The following is a 22,895-nucleotide window of genomic DNA, read 5'->3' on the forward strand; positions in this document are numbered from 1 at the left end:
TGGATAATTGAGAAAGCTAAAGAATACCTCCGAAAAAGTGAGTGTGTGCTTCTTTGATTACAGAATGTGTCAATCATGTCAGGCTGTGGATTGTACTTAGAAAAACAGGAATCCCACAACATCTCATTGTCCTCATGTGAAACATATACACAGGCTTAGGAAGCCACAGTCCAGATGGAACATGGGAAAACAGATCAGCTCCAGGTTGACAAAGAAGTGAGGCACTGCTATATAAAAGGTAAAGGTAAAGGTTTCCCTTGACATTAAGTCCAGTTGTGTCCGACTCTAGGGGGCGGTGCTCGTCTCTGTTTCAAAGCTGAAGAGCCGGCGTTTGTCCGTAGACACTGCCGTGGTCATGTGGCATGACTAAACAGAATGCCGTTACCTGCCTGCTGAAGCAGTACCTATTAATCTTCTCACATTTGCATGTTTTCGAACTGCTAGGTTGGCGGAGCTGGGACTAGCAACGGGAGCTCACCCCGTCACGCAGATTCGAACCACCGACCTTCCGGTTGGCAAGCTCAGCGGCTCAGCGGTTTAACCTGCAGCGCCACCACGTCCCTCAGTGCTATATACTCTCCCCTTATTTATTCAACCTATATGCAGAATGTACATTGAGGGAGGCTGGATTGGAAGATGATGACTGAGGTTTTAAGGTTGAAGGGAAAAAAGTCGAGTACAGGGAAAAGGGACGCGGTGGCGCTGCGGGTTAAACTGCTGAGCTGTCGATCGGAAGGTCGGCGGTTCAAAACCGCGCAGCGGGGTGAGCTCCCGTTGTTAATCCCAGCTCCTGCTCACCTAGCAGTTCGAAAACATGCAAATGTGAGTAGATCAATAGGTACCGCTTTGGCGGGAAGGTAACGGCGTTCCGAGTCGTCATGCTGGCCACATGACCCTAGAGTCGAATTCGACTGGACTTTACGTCAAGGGAAACCTTTACCTTTACCTTTACAGGGAAAAAATGGGATTAAGATTAAATATAAAGAACAAACTCATGACAACAGGTATAGCAACCAACCTTAGAACTTTGAAAATATTGAAGTGGTAGATAGCTTCTGCCTTTTATCAACAGTAAAGGAATCAGGAGTCAAGAAATACAGAACAGACTAGTATTTGCTACAGTAACAACAAAGGCCTTGGAAAAAATATTCAGTTGCCATGCTCGGATGTGTCTATACTTACAAAGATCAGAATTGTATAGGCAGTGTTCTTTTCTATGACACTTTATGGAAGTGTGTTGATGTTTTTGAATATTGATGTTGGAGAAGTCTCTTGAGAATATCATGGATAATCGAGAAAACAAACACATGGATCATTGAACAAAACTCAGAGATCCCACTTGAAGAACAAATGACCAGACTTAAATTATCATACTTTTTGACACTGTGTGAAGACCTAGCTCTCTGGAGAAGTCTATAATGCTGGGAAAGGTGGAAGGAAGGAAAAGAAATGGACAACCAACGTCAAGGTGGATGGACTCAGTTACAGTGGTGTGATGGGGGCCCTGGACCAAATTGGGGACAAATCATGGAGAAAATCTATGTGGTTGCTAAGAGTCAATGTGGACGTGATGACACATAATCAAATATCTATTATGTGTATTTCCTGAAGATAAATTCTTGCACTACTTGTCTCATTGTGTTGTGTTTTTTTTTTAAAAAAAAGCATTTTGTACTCTATGACCCTTAACTGTCCTGATTTTTTTGTTTTCTTTTTGATTCTTCACATACCTAGCTGAATTTAAGAAAGTACCTGTTGTTTTCCATTAAATAAATCATTATTGTAAATTTTTTATTTATCAAATGTATACCTGCCTCAGTTGCCAGGCTTTTGGCAGTTTGCAACAGTTAAGTGCAAAATAAGCATTTGAAGTAATCCTGCATCCAAGGTAGGGCTAAGGCAAATAAAATAATAAAACTTGTAAATCAACCAAACTAGACATCGTCCACCATAGCCCCTTCAGAATACTGACAGTACATTTCATCTAGCTCTGACAGTTGTTGTGATTCAGGGATAGTCCCTTGCTAGTATGGAAAATTACTTGAAGAGAAGGATAATTGATCTTCCCTTTTCATGCAATTTTCTGTATGATGCATATGCTGGAACGATAGAGCACCTAATCTCACAGTTAGTTGGATGACAGTTTATTGATGTGACAGAAGCAAGTGATTTAATAAAATTTTGGTCTTAAAACAATCATTTTGCATAGCTGGAAATTTTTGCCCTTTTTTCTGTTGTTGACATAGTGTCTCTATAACATGGGGTAATAAGTTTAATACTCTAATAGAAGAGAATATATGTAGCTCAGGGTTGAGCTTGGTTGTTTGCTTGCAAACATTTCATTACCCAACTAGATAACACCGTCAGTGTGAGTGTGATGTTTGCTCCCTGTTTATGCAGTATACAGTAGCTTGCCCTGGCAGTTTTGGTGTGGGTATGGATTTTTCCTTGGTAGTTCCTTGATTAGGGTATTGTTTTCTGCTTGATTGTTTGTCTGGTGTTGATCCCTGCTTATCTGGGTGTTGGCTGCTGGAGAGGATGTGTTCTGGCCTTTTTGTTTCCTTCTTAGCTTTTTGTCTCTTGTCAATGGTGTGTAAATGGAGTTTACCTCTATGTGTCTATTGATAGTTGTTCTGTCTGAATGCCAAGCTTCCAGGAATTCCCTGGTGTTTTTGGATTTAACTTGGTCTAGGATGTTCACAGTTTCCCAGTTGAAAATTATGGTTGAGTCTGTCCATGTGTTGTGAGATTAAGGAGTTCTCATTGTGTCTTCTGGCTGCTAGTTGGTGTTCATGGATGCGCTCTGCTAGTCTTCTGCCTGTCTGTCCCACGTAGTGGCTGCCACAGTCTTTACACTGTATGTTGTAGATAATTCCTGTTTTTTTCTTCTTGGGCTATTGGGTCTTTTGGTTTCCTTAAGATGTTTTGGAGGGCTTTACTTGGTTTGTGTGCTGTGGTGATGCTGAGTGGTTGGAATAATCTGTTGGTTGTTTCTGAGATATTTCTGATGTATGGCAGTGTTATCCTTTTCATAGCTTCTGTTGGTTGTGCTGTAGTGAGTTGAGTGGTCAGGCACTTTTTGATAAAGTTGCATGGGTATCCATTTTGTTGATAGATGTTGTATAGGCAGTCTGTTTCCTTTTTCTGGTGTCCTGGGCTGCTGCATATTTGTATTACGTTATGTAAGCCTCCTAGAAAATTTTCTTGAAAAACAACGTATCAGTCAGTTAAATTTAGTAATAAATAATAGATTTGATGGAAGCAAAAAAATATTTGAATTTTTTTGGGGGGAGGATGCTAATTTGTTGTAGAAATATTGTCACATTAGGGCAGTTGAGGAAAAGGGCTGAGGGATGAAAATTGAGCATAGGTATGTACCTATCGGTTTAATCAGTTAGATTCAGCATTATGTGAATAGTTTCTATTTTAACAGTGAGCTTTTTCCTCCTCTCCCTCTCTGTGTACTTCAAATTTGCTTTGCTACTTCAAGTATCTCCAGAGTGCTGCAACATATTTCATAGTTGTGGAGTTAGTTGACAAGGGAAGAAAGAATATACCAGTAGACAAAAAAGCAAATATGTGATTAGATGTAATTATCTGTTCCAACTAGGATAGGACTGCTCCATTTAATTATCTGCTTTTGGGACAGATTATTATTTATACACACACATATCTTTTCAACTCAGGGTGGCGAACATGCATCATACTCCTGCCTCCTACAGTTGTAATCGAAATTATTCAACCCCCATTGCAAATCAGGTTGATTGTCAAAATGTACAGACTTTCAACTGTTTGCAATCAACAAATCAAACAAAAGCAATTGAAATAGTTCAACATAATGAATGCTTCAAGTGATGTCCCCAAGTTCAACTGAAAATGTAACTTATAATGGGGGTTGAATAATTTCGATTACAACTGCATGTCTCCACAACAACCCTGTGAGGTAAGTTGGGTTGGGAGAGAGTTGTACTCTGATCTGGCCAATTTTCGTTACAATAGTAGGTTAAAAACATGAAGAAAATTCACCAGATTGGATCCAAGGGTGTATCGAGGCTGCATGTAAGTTTAAATGATACAAGGTGATTGAGAGACATGTTGAGCATCTTCGTTAGTGTATCTCCCATCTCCATTATCACTTAATGAAGTGCTGCAATTTATACTGGAAATCGGTTACGCCACCACATATTGTTCAAACGTTTGTAAGGTCCTCATTAAATTATATAATTATTATATATAATTGTTTGTTTTGCTATCCCCCAGTTCTTTGTTAAGGTCTCCTACCTCATAAATGGGCTCTTCTGTGTACACAGAGCATCTCTGATACTATCTAGTATTCTAAGAAAAGAAACTTACTGTTCTTTCCCTTCTCTTTGTCAGACATCTTTGTTACCTCTGTTCATGCTCTGAGAAATGGAAAGAACATCTTCCTACTCATTATTCACCTTTGTCTGAACATTTGGATTCAATATTTATTTGCTGTCTAGATATTGGAAAACTCGAAACTTCAGTAAATTTCCATCCAGACACTGAGCAGATGCAGACATGCTTAAAGCTGCTGTGCCATAACCCTTTAACCTCCGGGAGTCTCTGCCCCCTTCTATCAATAGAGTTTTTTCTTGTTTTATAATTATAGTTCCAGTACTGTGATCATGACAGTTTTTAATTCTTTGCCAGATTTTAAAGTTTTTCTCTTTGTACTTACTACACTGTATTACTGCAACAGCATGGAGGAAAAGTTGCAGTGTGGAACTGATGTTATTAGTATCTTAGTTCATATAGATTTTTTTTTCCATTGTCAGAAACAGGCTCCCAATTTCTGTTCATCCAGATTCAAGTTGCTAACTCAGCACTTGCATTAATTTATTTATATATACCAGTAAAGCTTGTGACTTGCATTAGGTTATAAATTCTGATCTCTGATTATTTATGTGATCTTCTAAGAGACATTGACATGGGCATTATTCAAAAGTTTTCTTTATTTGGCTTCAAAATGTCAGCAATGTTTGTGGTTCCTCATTTTAAGAGTAATTTCCAATCACTCTACTGCATTATGATTCTGTTTGCTTTTTCTTTCATGGCTAAATGTTATTTAGTAAACAATATCTAATTTTGAATTCCTCTGATGTAGCTTCTGTGATCTCATATGCTCTTTTTAAATGCTTTTCTATTACTATTTTACCATAATGCCTAAAGGATGTTCACAATTTTATACTTAGAGCAGATGTTATTTGTCTTAGTTAAAGCCCATCCTTAAAGAATGTTTTAAGGCCAGTATTGTTTTATCAGTCAGCTGTGATGGAGATGCCTTAGAGGGCCAGATATCACAGGCATTGTTTCTTTGATTACCAAACTGTTTTGGGTTTTTTTGTTTAATACCGAAATTTGGTTCCAGTGGAGCTTACTTGTGCACATACTGTAGTGCTGTCTTTGGAGATGTGCTTTATCTTGCAGCACCAGTACAGATGGGCTTATGAGGAATAATCCTTCCTTTTCTGAGGATTTGTAATGCTGAGGATTTTTGAAATAAGATTTATAGGCTTCTCAGGGATAAGACTTGCTAGAACTGGAGGTCAATAGTGTCTGTGCTGTTTGTATTTTATGATACTTAGTCCATGTGTTAATAGATCAGGAAGTTGGGAACATTTATTAGTAAGAAAGGAGCTTGCATTTGTTTAGAATTCTTTTACAAAAATAGTGAATAGTTCATTGCTAATCCATTTTAATTGGCTTTTCCCATCAGTTTTCACAATTCATAACCATTTATACCTAGCATCTTCATGTAGCTATATTAACACAATTAGGTAAAGCATCACTTTCATGCTTAATGCTGAGATGGGCATCAAAATTCCTGATAATTTTTAAATATCAAGAAGTGTATAGAGAAGCAGCATGAGACTTCTGTACACTTCTTGATATTTAAAAAGAAAGGATCTGTTGGGAAGATCTTGCCACCTCTGCAAGACCACACCTGTATTTCCTCACCATGTGCCTCCACTCACCAAGTTGATGATAAATTCATAGAGATACTATTCAGAACAGTGCTATTGAGAAACCATATGTCATATCAAAGTCCAGCAATGACCTAACTTCAGGTGAAGGGGCATCAGACCTGAGTGCCCCTGTGGAACCAGAGACACTTAGATCAGAATAAGCACTCCATTTTTGAGGAGGGTGGAACCTGAGAGACACATTAAAAGCTTCAAGAGAAGTGGTGATCAAAGAAAGGTACCAGGCTATTCCCACCCCATACCCTTCTGTCTGTTAAATATTAACGGCACATTTGTTAAGAATGTCAACTTGAATACAGCATATTCATTAAGCAATATGAAAAGCTGTAATAAAGCTTAAATCTGTAAAAAAGGAACTGTTTTCTATAAATAGTCGTCAGTGTCATACTTTGTAACCTGTTCTGGTGAGAGAAGAATAATAAATTATCAGCAAACAAATCCAGTTTGTGTTCCAGTTAACATTCACCCCACTAATCAGTGGATCTGCTCTGGCAGGGATTTTTTTTTGTAACAGTGACAAGAACTTCATGGTTTTGAAAAGTGTATATTATTCAACAATCTGTCAACCACCGTGAAACAGATACAGGGAAAAACAGGGATTTGTCTTGCCTGTTTTTCAAAACTGAAATATATAGCTTAATTATGTTGTTAAATCTTCACTGTGGTGTTAATGTCTTGAAGCATGACTCATATAACATGACCAGGCAAACGTTTAAAGTGTTTTTATTGCTTTACAGTTAGCCTAAATTAGTATGTCTAAAATCATGTTTACTAATTTTTCTTAATGGTTTTCTTTCTGTAATAGCTGTACCCATTTCTGGAAAGATAAACAATTACTTCCTCCTTATTCCCATTGTTTAATGGCTCTGGTGACTTGCATGAAAGTTTTTACGTAAAGGGAAGGTATAATTAGGTTACCAGTCATAGTGGCCCCTGTGTTCACACATGCAGCATTCGGATTATGCCACCACAAGTGTAGCCAAATACTAGCAAGCAGGCTCACACTTTTCCATGCAAGCTCAGATCTCCAATTTAGAGTCTGCTTTGCAAGCCAATGTAATGTTGCCCATATCCCCCCAACTAGGAGGTACATGCGGTATTCTGACTCTCAGGATACCTGAGAGATAAAAGCAAGCAGAAATTCATTGTGCATTGTGCAGTTGAGCTGGTGAAACAAAGTAGAAAAAAAATGACTCTGCTGATGAAGTTGGGAGTTCAGAGAATGAAAAGTAATTGGAGAATGTCCTCTTAGAATCACCAAGAACAGGAACGCTATTCTTGCTTACCCAGCAAACTTTCCTTCTCCAGCAAGTTGTGGTGACATTAACAGCTGAACGTTGAAGAAAAAAATCAAGTATTTTTGTTACTGTGATTTTAATAACTCTTATTTGCTGCATTTGTTTATTTTCCTATAGCCTGCCCTGTATTTTAAGTATCTCAGAGCTGATTAGTCCAAAAAAAACAAAAACCAGCAAAAATAAAACTAATACTTAAAAACACATCACCTCCTAGGCCATGCACATCTCTATCAAATCTGTGTAACTGAGGAAGTAGCCAAATTAGGACCCAACCTAAGAGTCCACCTTGGGTGTGAAGAACCCTGCATTGGTCCTGTCCCAACCTCAAGTCCCCTAATGTCTCACTCAGTGGCTTCATAGCCTGACAGCTGTTTGTCTAAGCAGAAGTATCTCAGCATCCCCTTTGGGCCTATTCTTTTAAAAGATAAAGTATCTATCTATATCTACAGATTATCATAGCCAGATCTCTTACATGCAGGAATATGGAACTGTCGAATTTATAGTAAAAGCTGTGTGATTTAGTTGTATGTTTGCTTCTATAAGTATATTTGTTGTCCCATGGTAGGTGATGGGATCCCACGAGAAAGTAGCCCATTCATCAATAATTCAAGTTTTGAGAGAGGAAGACTCTATGAAGGGAAAAATATGGCGCTCTTTGAGGTAATTTTAATAATTAATTTCAACAACTCCTTGTTACTGTTAGTACATTTTAAGTGCACTAGTTGTTTGCTTAAAATCCATAGGCTATGTTTGCATAACAGAGATAACTGAGTCAACCACTTCCTGGTTAGCTTACTCACTCTGTGCATCTGTAATACACAATCATCAACAACCCAGACAACCATTGTCTTCCAGCTGACACAAAGGAGAGTGGGAAGCTTTCAAAGCCTGCATTTTATTTTTTTATGAAGCTGGGAAAAAAATGGAACAAACCCCCACAATTATTTCCCCACTCCAACCATTCTATTCCCTTTTATCTCAATAAAAGAAGAAAGAAAGAAAGAAAAAGGTCTTTAAAGAGCTCTATTTCCACTGGGCTGCTAAATAACATTTTTATTTATTTGTTATTTAATTTTTAATTACAAAAAGAGAAGAAAATACAACAAAAAGAAAAAAGTACGTTTAGTATGTCATTATAACAGTAAACAATTGCAATTCTATATATACTTACCTAATGCAAATATTATTCAAGTATATATGTATTTCTAATATATTTATATGACTATCATGTTTTTTTAATCTGCTGTATCTTGTATAAATGAGTCCCATATCTCATTATACTTGTCCATATGAAGTCTACATCTATAGGCAATCCACTTGTAAGTACCAAGGGTAGTCAGGTCTTCAATCCATTGAATAAATGGGGCCATACATTTATCTTTCCAATGCTGCTAAAGAACATAATCTCTCTTTCAGAAAAAATAAGGAATAGTTAATTCCTTGCTAGCTCTTAACCATTTTCCAGTAGAAAATAAGTGCATAGGATGTGTTCAGCTGACAATTTAAAAAAAACTTTAAAAATGATTCCCACTCACCTGCATGACACATCATTGCCCCATCTCCTAATGTTTTTGGCTGCCCAAAATAATCCCCACAAACAATATCACAGCCAAACATTCCTTTCGAGCAGTTACAAGGTTTAATTTCTCTCTTATTACAACAGTGTTATATGCATTAATCAAAACAAAAAAATGGTTTCATCAATCAGTTGGTATACAAAACATATTTTTTGTGACGCAGTCCCCAAAGTATGACTAAAAAATTGCTTTCCTATAAATGCTACTGTAAAAGAGAAGTTTTATAGTACCATAACCACAACAAAATGCCCTGTACCATCTAATGATATTCTTTTGTGGCATAAATTTTTATAAGTTAACACAGCTTTTTTCTGCTGGATAATCTCCATGTTTGTTGTTACCGGAAAATGTAATCCAGCACATCCGGAGAAAGCAGGGCTAGAGTATACTTTTTAGATGCCATTTTTTAAGCTCAGTACTTGAACTATCTATATTTTGGGGCCATATAATATTTATAAAAATGACTTGAAAACCTTAGCTATTGGTTATTTCACACTCATTAGCTTTTTACATCACCTTTGTATGTGATTATCTTTATGCTAAAATGTGCTCTTCTCTTACCTGTTATTATGTCCCGAAATTTCAACAGGAAGAAATGGATAGCAATCCCATGGTATCATCTCTTCTTAATAAATTAGCCAACTATACCAATGTTACTCAGGGAGTGGTAGAGCATGAAGAAGATGAAGATTCCAAGCGGAAGGAGATCAAGGTACAAAACGCACACTCCATTCCAGTGGCCATGAATATTAACAGGTTCCTGATCAATGAGCCCTAAAAGTTATGATGCTTTTCTTTTGTCAGATCATGGTCAGACAAGATAAGAACTATGTGGGGAAGATTTATGCAATGGAAACCTCTTTCAAAAATTCTTAACATCAGCATTGCAGTTCAGTAATTTTTCAGTTTTGCTGAAATGCAATTTTTTAGGGGAGAGTTTTATTGAATCAGTGCAGCTAGGATAACAAAACAGAAAATAATGAAAAAAGGAACAAAAGCAAATGTAAAAGTATGTATATAGAATGCACATGTAATCTTTATGAGGAATACAAAAACCTTTCTATTGTGGCCTTTGATAGATAGTTTTTTATCAAAACGATTATTCTAACAGAGTTTACATGTTATCTGGTTTTTAGGCTCCACGTATGGGTACTTTCATTGGTGTGTACTTACCCTGTCTACAAAATATTTTAGGAGTTATTCTCTTTCTGCGACTGACATGGATTGTGGGAACAGCAGGAGTTCTTGAATCATTCATTATTGTGTTCATGTGCTGTGCCGGTGTAAGTATAATATGTGCTTGCTTTGATACTTAGCTGAAGTGTATTCTGCAGTCCTATAATTCTTCCACTCTCTCAATAACTTTAGAAATAGCTGGGAGGGGTATTTATAGCATGCAAGACTTCTGGTAACAGAGGCATACTGTTCTGTTCCTGTGTAGCCATATCGCTTAGAAGCAGTGCTATTGACAGGCTAAAGCAATATCAAGCGTGTTAAATGAAAGCCATCTGCTTGTTTTGTTTATTTCTAGAAAAAAATCACTGTTTTAGATCAGAAAATCTCATAAATAAGCCCTCTTCCTAATTTAAACTAGAATTCAGTTCAAATGCAGTAGTTGTTTAAAAACAAAGTCAGAAGCTGCTTGATGAAAACAAATGAACAAACAAGGCTATGCTAAGGTAGGTAATACAGTTATAAAAATACACAGAATTTCCTCTCTGATTCACAATATTTCTATTAGCTAAAGCACTGGCAGTGAGCTTGTGAGCTGCATATGGAAGGCTAAGGTTAGAGGCTTGAATGGTAATGTGATTCAGCACATTTCTAATCAGTAGAGGCATCCTAGAGATCTTAGGTTGTATACTGTTTCTCTGGACCATCCCAAGAAATAGCTCTGGAAGCAATATTTATTCATATATGATATCTGGGGGAAAACTCCAAGGCATTATGATCTCTCCAAGTCTGATTTCCAAGGAGGACTTGGAATCATTGTTCAGATAAGTCTGATGGATAAAATGCAGTTGTATTTTAAATACTGCAGTATATTCAAAACTAAGAAATGGTATTAAATTTGAAAATAATAATTCAGTTTTTCCCAAATGTGTTCCCATTCAGTGACTAGAAACTATTTAAAATGATACTTTCCAAAAATCTGCTGAAAAATGCCTAGCAAGTTTGTTATCCAGTTGTTGGGTTTTTTACTTTCTTTGCCTGAACAAAATTAGCTTTTTGTGTGCTAATGATTGAGAACTAGGAAGTTAAATAGATTCCATGTCCTTCTTTTGACTGGTGGGAAAAATAGCAAATCTGCCCCATTGTTCCATCTGTTGATATTATACATTTAGAACAGAACATCCCTTTTTTTTTTAAATTAAACTATATTATTATCTTGTAATGTACCTAAATTTCATTTATTTATAAATTCAGTACATTTAGAATACACAATATTATTAATCTGTTTAACTTGCGTTAAGATCATGAGGTATTTAATTTTTCTCTCATTTTATCCTTGATACTGGCCCTGTGAAAGAGAAACCCTATTTTTCACTGGAGGTAATTCATCCACAGAGATCATAAATAGGATATGAAGACAAAGGAAACTCTTTCCCAACAGCTGATTGACTTGATTTATTTCCAATTGTTCTCGCTTCAAATAGCAACATTTCTTAGCAATTTATAGAATTTCCGATGTTGAGAGCCAGTAGATGTGGTTTTTGTATAATTTGGGCTAAAACTGCAAATGGGTCACCTTCAGAATTAAATTTCTAGGCTGGCTAATTCCAAAATTATTCTGAGCAGCTTCACAAAGTTAAACACAAAAAGAGCATACATAAAAACAACCCCCGTGCAAGGGAGCGAAAACCAAATTTCCACAATCCCCACCCCAACATCCTAACCCAAAGCCTGGGGGCAAAGCCCATTTTTAAAAAGAATCCCTAAAAAATGGGCAAGGTGGGGGCCGTGCAGATCTCTGGGAGGATACTGTTCCAAAAGGCAGGTGCAGCAAAAGAAAAAGCCTGCCTATCCTGCTAGATAACACTGCTTGCTCAATGGGACCAAAGCAAGTTGAAATGCATAGGATGGGCAGACACTTAGGGGAGACAAGCAGTCTCTCAAATAGCTAGGGCTTCATGTCTGTCAGCCCTTCAAATGGGCCAGATCAGGAAACCAACTCCATGAAGACTACTGGAATTCTACTTTATTGTTGCAACATATAATAGACTCTTGAAAGCCTAACAGATTCTGTTTCCCCTCTTATACCAAGAGAATCAAGATGTGGCAATCCTGAGTTTCTTTCTCACCCCTTCCTCCCTTTCCAGGCTAAGCTGGTATTCAGGTAATGATTGCTGAATACCTTATTCAAAGTCATCTCCATACTCATCTACAGTAGGCGATAACCAGCACCCTGAATTACACTCAGAAGCCAGTTTGTATCTAATGCGGCTCACATAGCAGGGATCTTACATAGGCATGACAAGGGTTGTCCATCTCTGTTTGTGCTGCTGCATTCTGGATCAGCAGTAGCTTCCAAGTGGTCTTCAAGGGCAGACCCATTGCACTAGAATGCATTGTAACAGTCCATCCACAAGATGACTATGAAAAACTCTTACTATATCATTCAATTTTTTTGTACATTCTTACATCTAAATATTTATGTTAACACAGTTTTCTTGTTAGGTAATTTGTTTTAACCTTTGTAATACAAATAGTGATGTGCATCTTGCAGCAAAACGTTTCTTCCTGTGCAGAAGCTGTTAGAAGCTTGTATAATAAATAAATGGGGCATTTGTAGTGTCATAAGCAATTCCCATCTCTTTCATCAGCTAATGCTTCAGCTCTTCTAAGGGACACAGTTCTTGAAAGAAAACATGTGGCATTTGGTTCTCTTAACTGCTCTGCACTTCAAAATGAAGTGAGTTATAGCATATATAAATGACTTTTCCTTCTAGTTACTAGAAAGGTGGAGTGGACATAAATAATGTACAGTATTCTTCCTTCCCATATCAAGGGTAGAGTGACTGAGTTGTTTCTAGACCAGCAGCCAATAACATTTAAAAAAAAAATCTTACTGTAAAAAATGTTCCTGGATATTGTTGCCACATGGACCATACTGTGTTAACAAGGATGTAAGTTTCTCTTGCTCTGTACTTTTATTTATATATATCATATATATGATTTTTGCTTTTTATAATCATTTACCTTACTGAGTATGGCTCTCCACTGTGAGCTGGACAATTCCTAGAGGCTCCTTTGCAAACAAACGTAATTTTTTGACTTCTTAATAACATTTACTAATATCATTTGTTTTTGTAGACTATGCTGACTGCAATATCAATGAGTGCAATAGCAACAAATGGTGTAGTTCCAGGTAATAACAAAATGTAATTATATCTTAAAATATTTAATACAGTTTATAAATAATCCCCCATTACTGATGAAATATTGATCACTATGACTGAATGGGATTTGTGGAAGGTAGGCAGCAAGGAATTGCTTAATATACTGTTAATGTAAAATAATAATGCTTTCCATGCAGAAAACTGTATTCATGAAAGAGGTACAAAAAGTGAAATACTCATCTTCCAAATGAAACTTGGCCTGATTTGTTCCTGTTGTTGTCTGTTTTGCTAAGACATAATGAATGGAACGAACAAGACAGGCCGTGCTGAGGACAAGATAATGCCAGCTTTCCTTTAATATCTACAGTGCAGCTTTTGCCAGATAAGTTGGGTGGGTGCAGCGGCATGTGCGGCCTCCCCTTTGTTCTGCAACTAGCAGCAGAGAAAAGCTATAACTAAAGGGAGAGACATCCACTCTACTCATCAGTTAGCAGCAGATAACCAATTGGGGACATGCCTTCTAGAGAATAGGAGGAACTGCAGCACTGAAATTCCTGTGGGTCCAAAACAACAAAAGCCAGGAATTTACTTCAGAGTGTGTTTTATTTCAGAAGACAACTACTTGGTTTTGAGCCAAATATACTGTGACTGAGAAGTAAAATAATTCTGTCTTCTAGAGGGAAGAAGAGGGGATATTGCATTAAAAGGATCTTTAAACTAATACTCTAGGCTTATAACTTAGAATACCAGTGGGCTCTGTGGGACTTAATACTTGAATATTACTTACTTGTTTATTTTTAAAAGTAATCTCTGTACCCCCTTTCTCTATAAAAATATCCGAATAGTTTACAATAGCCATTTAATCATTCCAGAGAAAATAAGGGAACACTACATGTGCAGGGTAGTCTGGTGTACAAAAATAAGTTCTGAACTACTCAGTGGGTCTTTCCTCAAGACACATATAGAGAGGGAGCAGAAAAGCATACATTAGGCAGTAGTTACGCTAACATTCATGTTACTAGAAAGGCCCCTGTGTTTTCTGTTTCAGTGCTCTGTTGACCTGTAAATCACTTTTCTTCCTATTGCCATTCCCCCCTCTATTCTGCTAACTTGATTCGGTTTTAAGCTTGGAAACAGATTATTGGCAAAGTCTGAATTAATGCATGCCAGTTTATTCAGCATATTTGTTTTTAAGCTCAGTGTAGTTCAGGCTGCACATACATCTTGCACACTAGAATCAGTTCCTACATGCCTGAGACCTATTTTGGAGAGTTGTATCATTGGACCAATGCCTTCTGGCATCACTTTATGATTCTTCAGCCTGACAGTAGGATAAAGGACAGGGCCATTTCTGCCACCCAGATCTTCCTACAGACAACTTGCTTAGTGGTAGTTCCAGTGTTAACATGTGAGGTCTTAATGAAATTACCCTTCTCCTTCATGTTTGTCAGTGACAGTTTGCACTTTCTCAGCTTGTGGTGAAGGAGCAAAGTGTAAGTCCCTTCCCAACTCTGCTCTAGTACAATCCACAAATGGAGAAGATACATCAGTTTAGATAGCACTATCCCTGTAATGTCTGTCTCCCAATAGGCAGCTAACTTGAAACAAGTAGCATTTCTAGCCAAGGTGTTTGGGAAGTGCCCAGGTCTGACAGTAAGCTGAATCACTGTATTCTCATACATTGGTAAAGTAAAAACTGTAGATACTTTTCCATCTTTAGTTGTCTGTGCATAGAGTCAGCCCTGGTTTTGATCTTCAGAACATGTCCAGAAACAAATCTATCTCCCAATTCATGAGATTGCTTTTGGCCTTCTTCAAATTCTCATTCAGTGTTTACTAATCTAACTTGGTATATAATCATCAACTTTGCATTTGTGTTCTAGTAACATTCTTCCTAGTCACCTCCTTGATACTTCCTTTTTTTTTTAAGGGCTTTGTTAGCTAGTTGGTGAGAACTGATCATTGCAGGAGGTTTGCTGTTGGTGGATTGTCCAAGATTTGCTTTTTAGTTCTGTTTTAAAGATGTTGTGTCAGATATTGTTTGTTTCTAAGCACATGGTATCATTCTGTATATTAGGAATGAGTAGTATGGTTGGGTATATAATATCCTAGAAAGGAGAAGGAAACTAAAACAGCTTACAATATGTGGGAGGAAGAGAGTACCCTTAGATGTGCAGGAATCCCCTGCAGTTATAAGAAATGCCCTTCCTGAATCCAGGACTGAAAGTGTGTGTAGTTTGCCATTAACACATTGAACTCTAAGAAGAGTTCAAGCTCAAGCCATCAACCTATCAATATTAAAGTTAGGATGAAAAAAAATTGTTCACTTAAGTAGATGATCCACCTTGACTGGGAGATCATCACCTCCTCCTCCTGCCTGCCCCTTGATTCTTTCCAGACATTATTTGTAGACACAGGAATTTTTTTAGGGGGGGGAGAGTAACAATGGACTGGGGAAGGGGAAGCATTGAAGTAATGTCACATTATCTACGCATGGGGCGTGCATGCACAGCCACTTTGCTTTGCAGATAATCCCAGCACATCTTGTCTGTGCATACATGTTCACAGCTGAGGATAGCCTTTGAAATAGCCACACGAGTCCTCCAAAGGAGGCATCTGCTTCAAGATTTTGAGGGAATGCTTCTAACAGGCTTTGTGGAATACCCCTTTAGAATGCATTGCAACCCTTAGTATTTTCCACCATTGTTAAGCAGTGCTTTCTTGCCAAAATATTTCACTTAGTCTTTCAAATCAAATTGACTTTCTGGCATGCTTCATCTGATTTGGTGGCCCAGTTAGTTAAGCAGGAGAAATACGGTTGATGTGTTTTATATCATGCTAATTTGTGTCTTTTGAATTTTAATTTCACAGCTGGTGGCTCATACTATATGATCTCACGGTCATTAGGGCCAGAGTTTGGTGGAGCCGTGGGGCTTTGTTTTTACCTGGGCACAACTTTTGCAGGAGCTATGTATATTCTTGGCACAATTGAAATTCTACTGGTAGGTCGTTCATTTAAATTTATACTTTCCTTTTAATGCCAGTGAACTGTATTACACAAGTACTCTAAACATAAAGGCAACAATACTTCCAGTCACTTCATGTAATCTTTGTATTTGGTATGGACTTGGTCTCTGAACTGATACACTGCCTAAATGTAAGATTTAATTTAATAATTTAATTTAATTTAATTTAATTAATCAGTTTGAAATCTTTAATACACTTTAAAATACCCAAGTTAAACACAAATGTTTATATAAATGGAAGATGGCATGCATCATTTTTCTTTTTAATATAGAAGGAAAAAAGGAAGATGGCCTTGAATTAATTTTATTTTATTTATCAAATTTATACCCAATCACAATCTAATCTGACTCTTGGCATCTTACAGCAAAAATAAAACATATCAAAATACAAAAAAACCCACTGACATAAGTTAAGAGGTGTCACCTCCTGAACACCGTCTGGAAGAATTCCATCCTTAACTTCTTCCAGAAAGCAAATAATGTCACAGCCAATGTAAGACATGTTCCCCCACAATAATTGATTGAATATTGATTGTATTGGAATGATTGTTTTAATTAATACCAACTGTTACCAATACCAGTATATTGATTGAATTAATACCAACTCTTTGTAAAATGAGTTACCCCATTCACAGAATTAATTGATCCCCACCTGCATATACCAACCGTTCTCTTTCACAAACACACAAACCACGCTCACACCCTAGAACATAGAGTATACACACAATCCATCCCTCCTTCCAGTAAAAATAGCAGAGAAGAAGAAACAAGACTGAATAGAGCTTGGGTAAGAGAAAAGTAGAAACTGCATTGGGATATGAAAAAAAGGAAGGAGCAAAATTAGATGGCGATGAGGCAAGGTGGAAAGGTTAAATAAGTGGAACAAAAAGCAAGGTAGAAGCTCCATTTACGCATAAACACTGAGCAGGAGCCCCTCTCAAGCAGTATCTAATCCTAAGTGTAATTTGCTCTTTGCCATGTTCCTTCATTTTCAACAGTTGCTTCTCTGTTCTTCTCACAGATGTAAGATGATGGCTCCTCAAATTATAAGAAATTATTTGGGGAGAAAATTAACCTTCCTATTGGGTAAATACAGTGTATAGTAAGATAAGTGTATGGTATCCTTTTTAAAAAAAGCTCCTTCCTTCAAAAGTATTTTGCTCATATGAAAATATGCGCAAAGGGAAATAATAGATGAATTGACTAATCAACTAGTGATTACTTGGTTAAAACTTTTTAGGATATATAACCCTCCATAAAATCTGTAAGCTTTTCAGCAAACCGTTCTTTTCTGTGTGCAGTCTACAAGTGTATCTGGCAGGAATGTATTTTCACAATCCTAATATAATAACCAAGAAGTCAAAAAACTATTTAAGTGATAAGGTTACCAATCATTATCCTTTTTCTTTAAAACCTACATTTTAGTCCCTGATCTTGCTTTTGCTTCTTACTGAAGTGATTTTAATTATTTATGTCTTGGAACTGTATACTAAAAAGATGCTCAATTTTTGTCTTACAGAAATATATTTCTCCTAATGCTGCTATTTTTCATGGAGGCGAGGAGGCCACATTAAACAATATGAGAGTTTATGGAACATGTATTGTTGCTCTGATGGCTATAGTTGTTTTTGTGGGAGTCAAATATGTCAATAAGCTTGCATTAGTCTTCTTGGCTTGTGTGATCCTTTCAATTATGGCTATTTATGCAGGGGTTATTAAAACTGCATTTGATCCTCCAGACTTTCGGTAGGTGCAAGACTACTTTTCTATATCAATGACAATTATAATATTTTTAATCTTGTTAAAAGCTAAAATGTGAAATACGTTCAATAGCAAATAATGCTTCTGATGTTCACATTGGGAAAGGCTAATGTAAGGTGATGTCAAGCCCTTGAAACGTGTCAAAAAATCATCCTAGGTTTTCTGAAATGATTCTGCTCAGGCATATCCATGGATGGGTCAGAATATAGTTGCTATAGAGTCTCAAAGCCTGATTTCCATGTTGTCTGATGTTTCAGATCTTTGAACCACTAATCAAGTGTTTAATTATTCAGCAGCATGTATTATAATAATTAATTAAAATGTTGTGATCTGAGCTTTCATAAGGATGCACAAAGAAATATGGTTGGAGTTTTAGACGACAATCATCTTTGTAAAAGATATTTAAATGAAGCTGTTGTAGCTGCTTGCTTATCTGTGGTAAAGCCTCACATTTCAAGTTTTTTGTTATTATTTTGAATTCACCTTGAATCCATGTGTCCCACACCTGTTTTTGGATAGAAGCTACAAAATAATTCATAGTACTCACCAGTCCTGTTCAGCATTCCTCTGAATACACACAACTTTAAATTGGATAGAGCATGGAATGTACACTTTGTTCTTCCAACTGCCTAAAGATAAAGCTGTATTTCCATTTGCTTGAATATGAATATCTCTGTGGGAACTGGGACCTTACTTTATTAAGATCCAAGTTCATATGGGGAAGGGTATTTGCTTCTGACTCAGGGAGAATACTCCTGTCCTGTTGATGCCCTAGATACATGTCCCTAGGGACATTTGGGAACAAGAGGTTGTGATACCACGTGTTTAGCCCCATTCTGTACCCAGAATGAAGTTTTTACATGTTCAGTTGAACACTGAAAGAGGGCCAGTGTTTCTCTTGATATTGCCAACATTTTAATTTTCATTGCAGTTCCTCCAAGCATATGATTATGCAATCCACATTCATAGCTTTCTTGGTGTACTCTCTAACCTTTTGGATAGTTCATTGTCAAATAGTCAATTATTATGTTCTCAATACTCATTTCAGTTTGTAGGAAAGTTTTTCCTTTAGTAATGGACAATCACACTGGGAAGAAATCAAAGTAACTGTGCATACCCACTCATGCAGACAACCAGAAGAAGCTTTCAAAGCAGCCACACGAGCCATGCACAGAATACTGTTGCTTTAGTGATTCAAAAGAAGTGCACTAGACTTGCTCCCACATTTTATGAAGGACTTGTTTTGAAAGCTTTGTTCAACCCAGGTAAAGAAATGTGAACACTCTGTGTGTGTGTGTGTGTGTGCGCACGCGCACACACACATGTACACACACATTCAAGTCGGTGTTGACTCCTGGTGACTGTCTGGACTAGTCCCTGCAGTTTTCTTGGCAAAATTTTCTGAAGTGGCTTGCCATTGCCTGCTTCCTAGGGAAGTGCCCAAAGTCACCCAGCTGGCTTCATACCTAAGGTGGGACTAGAACACGGTCTTTGAGTTTCTAGCCTTGTTCCTTAACCACTACACCAAATTGGCACTCTGTGCACACTTATATATCCCTTTAATCTGCAATACAGTCATTTAAAACAGAACAGCAATTATTCCAGAAGATACTTCATTCCTAGCCTCTTTCTCCCTTTGTTTCTATTTTTTAAATTCCAGATAGCACTCTGTTTGAAATATTTCTAAGGGCATGTGACATTAACAAAAAGTAATGTAAGATTCTTGTAGAATATTTCCTTCATGAGCAGAGCTGATAATAAAACTAAAAGTAGGACACAGATGTCAACAACTGTTTTAGATTTATTGTCTTTTTTGAAAAATGCTTTTTAAATTATTTGTTTAATTGTCGTTTCTAGTATATGTCTTCTCGGAAACCGTACCCTAGCAAGGGATAAGGATTTTCCTTGTGCTAAATATATTGAAGCAAACAATGTAACTGTAACTACCCGATTGTGGAGAAGGTTTTGCGGCAATAATCCCAACTTAAATGCTACATGTGATGAATATTTTTGGCTAAATAATGTCACAGAAATCCAAGGTATTCCTGGAATTGCAAGTGGTGTCTTACTTGGTGAGTCTGGAATCCAAGTGGAAATAATTTTGGGAAATAGAAAATATTTGAACTAGTGATTTTCAACTGATAATAAGAATGCCAGAAAGAACTTCAGTGTTTTTTTTCCCTTCTGTCAATATTGTCAGTATAAACTGTTCCTTACTTTAAGGGAAGCCCAAACCAAATGGCATCCTTTGTGTAACCCCCTTTCTCTGTGCATTTATTGTAACTTGGAATTCCTGATTTATTGTTGCATGTGTTGAGCTACTATATTATGTTTCCATTTTGATTTATTCCAGCTGTATATGATGTTTTTTTCCCCACAATTTAGAAAGAATGGATGCACATATTAGTGTAAAAATGGCCACATTTCTTAGTGGTTGCCATCTTTTCAATAAGCATGAATTATTCATGCTCTTTCTTACAGCTGATGGGGGGACGTTGAGTCCAAGGCATTTATTCCTCATGTGATTTGGCAACAGTTCACTTATAATTTCAGGCTAGAAACCAGGAGACCGGGAGTTCTAGTCTTAGGCATGAAGCCAGCTGAGTGACTTTGGGTTAGTCACTTTCTCTCAGCCCTAGGAAGGAGGCAATGGTAAGCCATGTCTGAAATACCTTGCCAAGAAACTACAGGAACTAGTCCAGGCAGTCACCAGGAGTCAACACTGACTTGAAGGCACCCACACACTTACAATTAGCAGGCATGTTATCATGGATTCCAGTGGGGTATTGGCCACATCCATCATATCATTTTTATTATGCAGTTATTATGCAGAGAAAGCTTTCTTATCAGTAAGTTTGTGACAGGATGAGTATTAAAGAGTAATTTTAAAGCTTTTTGCGTAGGGACTAGTTTATACATTTTAACAAATTGTTGTGAGTGAACAAAGTATTGTGTTTGTTTCATGGCAGATAATTTGTGGAGCATATATTCAGACAAAGGAACAATTGTGGAAAAACAGGATCTTCCTTCAGTTCCTGTTTTAGATGAAGCAAAAGATGAACAAGTCTATTACATATATACAGATATCATGACTTATTTCACCGTGCTAGTAGGGATTTATTTTCCCTCTGTGACAGGTATTGTTTCACCCTTTTTCCCTCCTATAAGAAAATTTAGTTATTGTGAATTATTTATTTAAAATGTTAAACTGCATTTCAGGGTCCTAACCTCACAGAATGGCATATGTAAGAATAAATGGCAATATAGACAATCAACCCAAATTTGCAAATACAAGTATTTGGAAGTGATTTTAAATTACCCCAAAACTATTACATACTTATCTCTAGTCTGAGCCAGAAAAAACAGAATACCTTGGATAATCAATAGTGCCACCATCATTGTAACATTAATTTGTACAATGTACACATCTTTATGGCTCCTATTCAACTTGTATGTGATGCCTTCTCTCAAAGCTGACTTTAAACTGATCACAAGTATCTTCTGGATTAACCTTTAATTTGTTTGTTGTCATCTAATCCATTACTGGTATCAAATACTGATTTAGAACTTGGATAGCTTAGAGATAAAGTTGGAAATTATGGCTATACTGATACATTTTCATGAATACATTAAAAAACAAACATGCCAACCCAAAGAATACAATGCCCATGACATTACAACCACTATAACAGATCAGAGTTATCACATTATTGTACCTTCATGTTTCCTACCTGATGAGCCATTCACAAGAACAACAGTCAGGGATATCAAAAGTCATTTCCAACAGGGATAGTCTCCTCCTAAAATAGCTTATCTGCTAAAACATTAAAGCAATTCTGCTCCATAACCAGATAATCTGTTTCTCCTGAAGTTGAAGCAAACCGCACATTCTTGCATCTTGCCCAAGAATGAAATATTAGAGACAAGCAGAAATTATTCAGTATGTTTGGGTTCAAGGAAAGCATCCCCTCCACAACCCATTTTTACTAGGCCAGAAAAAGCAGTCAAGTGCAACCATTGTAGGTCTCATCTCTGTAAGACTTCCGTATACATCTCTGGGCAGCACCAATTAAATATTGGTAGCGGAAAAGAACAGTTTCTTCATTGTCAGCACAAATTCTGACATGCCAACAAACGCAGTCTCATTCAACCAAATCTTTATGACATATGTCAGATCAATATACTCATGCAGATCCTGGTTAGCTGCTATTTTTATATATTTCTCCCTCACTGGCCAGGAATTCAGCACAGCAATAACTTCAACACATAAGGACTGTCACCAAAACTATTTAAGTTCTTGAAACTGGGAGTCATAATAAAGTCTGTTGCACTATTTTCCCCTTCTCCCCATCTTTCTCTGACCTTACTCTTGTAATAACTACTTTGGTCACCTCTTTATTAGCCTTCCCTGTAATAGATCTTCAACATACACCCATCCCTTCTCTCAAACAAGCGGGGCAGTCTTCATGCTATATATGCCCCTCCCAGGACTAAAGCAAAGTTGGACAGCATGTTCACAACACATGGTACTTTGTTTCCTTGATATGTTTTGGCAGCAAGTGACAGATTTTTAGTAGCACAACGTTTCCATTTCTTTTTGCAAAGCAACACCTAAAATCTATGAAGTGCCTGTTTAAAGAAGCATTCCCTCAAGATTCCCCCTCAATGAAAAAATCTAAATTTTTCAGCTGCATTCTCTCCTTGCTGCATATTGCCACATCCTCTGCTGCTTGAAATACTGTTTTTTCTCAAGAGTAGATTCAGTTGCAGAAGCGTTTATCACCATTCCCTGAAGACTGGTGACTCTAGAATTTAAACCTCCACCAAGCCAGTATTTATTTTATCATTCAGCTCTAGAAAGCTGATGCAAATTGATGAAATTTAA

General features: G+C 37.1%; 1 protein-coding gene across 3 annotated transcripts in view; it reads left to right on the forward strand.

Annotated features, from left to right (window-relative positions):
- Positions 1–22,895, forward strand: part of SLC12A7 (solute carrier family 12 member 7) — a 115,509-nt gene that overhangs the window by 45,468 nt on the left and 47,146 nt on the right. For all 3 annotated transcript variants that reach the window (XM_063298728.1, XM_063298730.1, XM_063298731.1), the window contains exons 2-9: positions 7,872–7,966; positions 9,473–9,595; positions 10,020–10,166; positions 13,198–13,252; positions 16,095–16,225; positions 17,769–17,995; positions 19,868–20,082; positions 20,980–21,147. In XM_063298728.1, the coding sequence (XP_063154798.1) occupies positions 7,872–7,966; positions 9,473–9,595; positions 10,020–10,166; positions 13,198–13,252; positions 16,095–16,225; positions 17,769–17,995; positions 19,868–20,082; positions 20,980–21,147 (1,161 nt within the window). The remainder of the gene's footprint in view (positions 1–7,871; positions 7,967–9,472; positions 9,596–10,019; positions 10,167–13,197; positions 13,253–16,094; positions 16,226–17,768; positions 17,996–19,867; positions 20,083–20,979; positions 21,148–22,895) is intronic.

This window comes from Candoia aspera, chromosome 3 (assembly GCF_035149785.1).
Source record: "Candoia aspera isolate rCanAsp1 chromosome 3, rCanAsp1.hap2, whole genome shotgun sequence".
NCBI classification, from domain to species: Eukaryota; Metazoa; Chordata; class Lepidosauria; order Squamata; family Boidae; genus Candoia; species Candoia aspera.